Source organism: Nymphaea colorata, chromosome 2, assembly GCF_008831285.2.
Source record: "Nymphaea colorata isolate Beijing-Zhang1983 chromosome 2, ASM883128v2, whole genome shotgun sequence".
NCBI lineage: Eukaryota > Viridiplantae > Streptophyta > Magnoliopsida > Nymphaeales > Nymphaeaceae > Nymphaea > Nymphaea colorata.
The window spans coordinates 22,119,404-22,125,700 of NC_045139.1; the positions used below are offsets into that span (position 1 = coordinate 22,119,404).

The following is a 6,297-nucleotide window of genomic DNA, read 5'->3' on the forward strand; positions in this document are numbered from 1 at the left end:
TCTTTTATTAGAGTCCATCTCTCTTTCTTCTTGTCCTCCACAAAAGACTTTCTTAGGTGAACTTTTTCTTTCCTATCTCTTCTTCATTTCATTTGTCACTTTGCTTTTCATAATTATGATATTATCTTAGTTAATTTTTATTTTTTCTTCATGATTATGATATTACCTTAGTTGATTTTTATTTTTCTTCATTATGTTTAGATTAGGTTAGAATTTAATTTCCTTGTTAACTAGGTCTCAAGGGGTTAAGTAATGCCCTTCTCTCTTACGCTTATATTTTTTTTCTTGTTTTTAATTAGTTTGCATAAATGAGATGTAAGAGTAATTAATTCTCTAACCATTAGTAATATTGATCTGAGGAAATAAGACAACCGTCCCTTAAAATCTCGAATAAGCATACTAGTTCACTTTAATGTACTTGTTAAATTATGGGTGTATACCCCTCTCCCTTGAACCTAGTTTTTAATATTACTTAGTCTTCAAGTTGCATAAAACTTTACGCACGCTAGGTTTGGTTGAGATTTAAGAGTGATCAATACCCCAATTGTGGTACTAATCTTGGTTTAGAGAATAAACAACCGTTTCTTAAAACCTCAAATGAGCCCACATAAAGTTACTTGTCTTATCAATAAGAAAAAAATTCTGTCCCTTCTCTCTCTCTCTCTCTCTACTTTTTCACTTTCTCTCCTCCTATTTCTCTCTCTTTCTTTATGCCTTCCTCTTCATTTCACCCGGTATTCGATCGATCTGATTGGGTCCATGAAGAAAGAGATCCGATTAACAACCTTGGTTGAGGGTCTGGCGTGGTTTCCGATTAGAATCAACAGGGTTACTGTGCTTGGAGGAGGCTCATTCTGATAGAAGAGCCCAAAGCTGAGAGAGCATTAGAAGACAGTTAGACAGTTTCAGAGCCAGCCCTGTATATGGATTCCGAAGTATTCGAAATATTGCCGACGAAGAAATGAATATTTAGCTCGTTTTTGTCCTTGTAAGGCGCTTCTCCATTCGTGTATCATTTCACATCCCAGGGTCTAAAAAGATCGTCGACGGCAGCGTTGCTTATTACCCACTTCACTTTTTTCACATTTAACAAGAATGTTCTTGGATTCTTGGGCGCGCCGCGCCATGGTGGACCGAAGGAGGATGAAGTTGGTCCAATTGGGTTACTTCTCGCTCCGTAGGCGCCTACTTTCTTTCACCAAACGCGTTCCACGTGACGCACAGTGAGCCCGGAGACGGATGGACAGGGCGACGCTCTTAGCGGATTGGGGCCAAAGGTTGGGGAAGAAGAGTTGGTGATAGAGATTCTCCGGTGACGGACGGCGAGATCGGTGAGCCTTGGGTCCGGCGCCATCTTCTGCGACACAGAGAAAGAGAAGAGAAAAGGCAAGAGGGTGGGCTCGAGATCTCAAGAAATGGGTTTCTCCGACAACAGCAATATCAACAGCGCTTATGCCTACCATCCCGGGGCGGTGGACGGAGATGCGGAGACGGAGAGGCTGCCGCTCAACCGGGTCACCTCACGGGTACCCGAGGATTCTTTCCACCTTGCGTACATCTCCTACTTCGTTCTCGGCGCAGGGTTCCTCCTCCCTTGGAACGCCTTCATCACCGCCGTTGACTACTTCACCTACCTCTATCCGGAGGTTAGCATCGACCGCGTTTTCGCCGTCACCTACATGCTGGTTTGCCTCGCCTTCCTCCTCCTCATTATCGCGTTCTTCACCCAGAGGTCCACAGCCTCCTTCAGGATCAACGCCGGCCTCCTCTTCTTCTTGGTCTCCCTTCTTGTGATCCCCCTCATGGACGCCTTCTATCTCAAGGGCAGGTCCGGCCTCTACGACGGCTACTACGTCACGGTTGCGGCCATCGCCCTTTCCGGGGTGGGCGACGCCCTCGTCCAGGGCAGCCTCATTGGTTCTGCCGGCGAGCTGCCGCCTAGATACATGCAGGCCCTTGTAGCTGGTACAGCCGCTTCAGGTTCTCTCTCTCTCTCTCTCTCTCTCTCTCTCTCTCCCTCTAGCCTAGATCTGGACTCAATGGAAATTATGAGCAAGAGGAACCTAGAAACTGTGAAGGCATTGACAAGGACGAATGTCTTTTACATGTTCAATTTATCTGATTTTAGCTTTCATTATTCTCTAATTGTTTTAGCTTTAAAAGGAGGATTGGATGCTAAGGAGAAAGTGCCACTACTTTGGTGGTAGATCTGTTTAGTTTGCCCTTAACTCTGCAACAGAGAATTGAGGGTCGAGCGCATCTGTCTCTTCTTTGTATATGACCACTCTCCCGTTTTTACTGACATGACAAGAGGCTTGATGCAGGAACCTGGCCCAAATCTCACCTCAACCTGCAAATATCCATTTGAATCCTTATTCGAATCTTGAATTATATTATCTTTTACATTTGGAGTTATTTGGATTAAGAACTAAGAAGGATCTTTTAGACTTATGCTAATTATTTGTGATAGTAAGAATTGCCATTCTAGAAAGACTAACTTGTTTAGTTTGAACTTAACTTCATTTTCTGTCCTTTAGATTTACCTTTTTGTTTCATGTCTTATCTGCTGATGGAAGATCGTCGTAGTTGTGCAATTTTGATCTCTGTCAAGTCACACATCAAATTGCCACCTGCCACTTGCTGACGACTTGTTCCTCTGAAGGAAAAAGTTCGTAAGCCTGCTCATTCCTAAAGCTTTCAAACTTTTGGTTGCAGCGGTGCTCGTCTCAGCTATGAGGATAATAACCAAAGCCGTATATCCCCAAGACGCACGCGGTCTAAGGAAAAGCGCTAATTTGTACTTCGGTCTCAGCATTGCCATGATGTTCATATGCTTAGTTTGCTTCAACCTGGTAGACAGGCTTCCGGTTATTCAGTACTACAAGGATCTTAAACTGCAGGCAGTTCAGTCAGAAGAAGATGAGGAAAAAAATGAAAAAGACACTCATTGCATGAGTTCCTGGGGCTCAAATCTGTATTACATTGTGGGAAGAGTCAAGTGGTATGGGATCGGTATCCTGCTAATCTATGTTGTGACTCTGTCCATATTCCCTGGATATATTACGGAAGATGTGCACTCCGAGTTGCTCAAGGACTGGTACTCCATCCTCCTGATTGCCGCATACAATGTGTTTGATCTGGTTGGCAAGTCTTTGACTGCGGTTTATGTAATCCAGAACGCCAGGATTGCTGTGGGTGCTTCAGTGGCAAGACTGCTCTTCTATCCCCTGTTCTTGGCGTGCTTGCATGGCCCTAAGTTCTTTCGGACGGAGATTCCAGTGACACTGTTAACATGCTTGCTCGGATTAACGAACGGTTACTTCACAAGTGTGTTGATGATCCTTGCACCAAAGGTCGTCCACATACAGCAGGCCGAGGCAGCAGGCATTGTGCTGGTCTTGTTCCTGGTGATTGGGTTAGCAGTTGGTTCAGTAGTGGCGTGGTTCTGGGTCATCTAAAAATGGCTTGCCTGCCACAGTTTCCTCCAAATGTGTAGCATAGTTCTCTCTCTCTCCATATATTTATATGCTAGTCAGTAGTCACTGGTGGCGACAAAAGGGGCCTCGGCCGACTCACTGGATGACCTGCGCATGCCTGTCGGCGTGAGTAGTTGGTGCTTCGTCAACCTAAGGCATGAATGAATCCACATGTCTCTTCAGCACACAACTTCTCCTGTAATTTTTTTCTTTTTGGTTTTCATCGCTGTCCCCTGCTATGGGGAATCCTTCAGTGGGTTCTGTTTTATGAAAATAAAATGTCAGTAAGAATTGATATGGAAGCTTCTTTTTAGGCCTCAAGTCTGCTGCCTATGACTGGTGCATTCTTCAAACAGAGGGGAATATCTAAAATCATGCCAATCGATGCCGATGAGGGAACCGTTTGATTTAGAGAAATCGGACGGACGGACGGACTTCTCTCTGTTGATGTTCACCATTTCTCCCTCACATAAGCATAGCCCGACCCTCCCATTTCTCCTTTCGGCCGCTTTCCGTCCCTTTTCTGATCTCTCTTTCTCACCTCCCTCCTCCTGTTGGTCGTCCCCATTTCATCTGTGGAAGAGAGAGAGGTTAAGAAGAGAAAATTACGTATGAGACAGATGGCTCCGACAGCTCCTCTGGTGCCTGCGATGATGGCTCAGGTCACACCGGTCACAGATATGAAGGATCTGGACAGACACAGAGGGGCAGAAAGAAAGAAGAAAGAGAGAGAATGCACTGGGGAGAGGCATTGATAGAGGTCGAGAATGTGAGAGACGGAGGGGGATGGGTTGCAATTAGGGCTGGCATCGGGCCGGAGCCAGACAACCCCTGAAAAGGGCCGCCTGGCTGACCTTCTGAGTCACGCCGGGTGGTTGCAGCCCAAGGCTGGGCTCGGAACCTAAAAAAAAAAAACCCAAAGAAACCGAGTCGCTCGGAAACCACCGGCGTACCAGGCGTCGGGGGTTTGGGGGAAGGAGACTGAGAGAGAGAAGAGAGGAAGGAGGATGAGAGAGAGGCAGGATAAAAACAAAGTGGGGAGTTGGGGAGGGAAAGAAAGAGAGGGAGAAGACGGAGGAGGAGACGCAGAAGGAAGGAAAGAAGTGGATGGGGCTGGGTTGAGCCCCTGGTACCCGGTTCGGAAAGCGTCAACTCGACACGTATTCAGGTCGAGCCGGCCTGTGGACCAAAATGGTGGCCCTAACCCAGCCCAGTGCTAGTCTTAGTTGCAATGAGGTAGACGGAGGTAGAGTGTTGGGGAACGAGGGAGAGAGGTCGATAGGGAATGGGATAGAACAAGAGAGTAGGCTAAACAAGTCTTAAACTGTGAGAAACGGCACAAGGTAACACCACCAAATTGGTTAGTCTAACCTATGACGTATGGGGGATGTGGATAGGACCCAGACTCCAACTTGGAAAAATATAGAGAATAGAGCAAACAATAAATCAATATATAAAGGTGTGTTTGATAAGGCCGGAATTGTTGAATTGTATAATTAAAGTTGATATTTTTGATGTGATGAGAATTGTGTGATCAATCAAAGAACTTTGACTTTGGAACTATAGGATTATTCTTACATCAACAAAAACTTCTTTGGAACTATAGGATTATTCTTACATCAACAAAAACTTCTGAGAAAATGAGCTTTGTCGAGCTTATCTAAGCTAGGTTGCACTGAAATGAGCTAAGCTAGGTACCGGTGAGCTAGAAATGACCACTTTCTATGTCTACGGTAAACACAAAATGATGCTAATTGAGGCTAAATTGTAGTTAATGGGTTGGTTTTTAAGGTTTTCTTAGAAAGAAAGGCAAAAAAGATTTCTCAATCTAGTGGGTTCACATTTTAACATATCCCGGTTGACACTAACCTAGAGAGAATTGGGATAGGCTAGTTTGGGCTCATTCTCTGGGAAAGTGCCAACATGGATTCCAAACAATTAGAAAATTCTTGCAAACATAATTTGAAATGGTTATACAATGGGTGGAGTGGGGGTAAAACCAGAAAATAGAAATTTTGGATTACTTATATGCAGTTTCTCCACCAAGGCAGAACAAGTTGATCATAAATATAGTTGACTACTTCACATGAAAGCAAGCATATGATTTTAGAGGGCAATCAATATGTGACTAGTTAAAATGTTTGTGAAGGATTAGTATATAAACAGGCGATTTTTATGGGTTTGTATGGGGCCACACAGGCAACATGTACCTTACGCCATCGGCAGTTAGGGACAATTGTTTTGTTGCAACCCACTCTTTTTGGAAGGAAATCATGAAAGCTTGTGATAAATGTTTTTTCCGTTTTTAGAAAGTAAAAGCACTAAAAAGGCATTCAAGTAAAAGCAAAAGTACATGCAGTTGATCCTTTTTTTGTTAAAAAAAATGAAATGAAAAGAGATATTTTATAAGCCCCATAGCCCTCTACTATATACTATTTTTTTGTACATAAGGGTGGTGCACAAAACTTGGTCTCATTAGTCTTTGGGTATTGCACCCCATGGCCATCATCCTGATCTCTCTCTCTCTCTCTCATCCCCTTCTTCATCCAGATGAAGAAAATGGTAAAGGTAACCACAGCAAGCCAACTATAGTGGTGTCTAAGGTTGGCAACAATCTTGATCATACCGGGCCATGACACAACAAAGTAGAGCTCAGGCTGGTCCGAAGCCTTTGTTGGCATCCCATGTCACACCCTATAATCTGTTTTTGTTACAACGTAAAATATGAAAGTGCGACCACACAACGATTTGAAATGAGCTATGTATATCAAAATACAATGGGGTAAACTTTTTATTATGTAGTAAATTTCAATTCATACAA

At 44.0% G+C, this 6,297-nt stretch overlaps 1 protein-coding gene across 1 annotated transcript; it reads left to right on the plus strand.

The window, feature by feature from the left end:
• Nucleotides 1-1,032: 1,032 nt before the first annotated feature.
• On the plus strand, nt 1,033-3,797 carry LOC116248829 (equilibrative nucleotide transporter 1). The gene is made up of 2 exons (XM_031621819.2): nt 1,033-1,980; nt 2,716-3,797. Exons 1-2 carry the CDS (start codon nt 1,416-1,418, stop codon nt 3,456-3,458), a joined length of 1,308 nt encoding a protein of 435 aa, XP_031477679.1. The 5' UTR covers nt 1,033-1,415; the 3' UTR covers nt 3,459-3,797.
• Nucleotides 3,798-6,297: the final 2,500 nt, after the last annotated feature.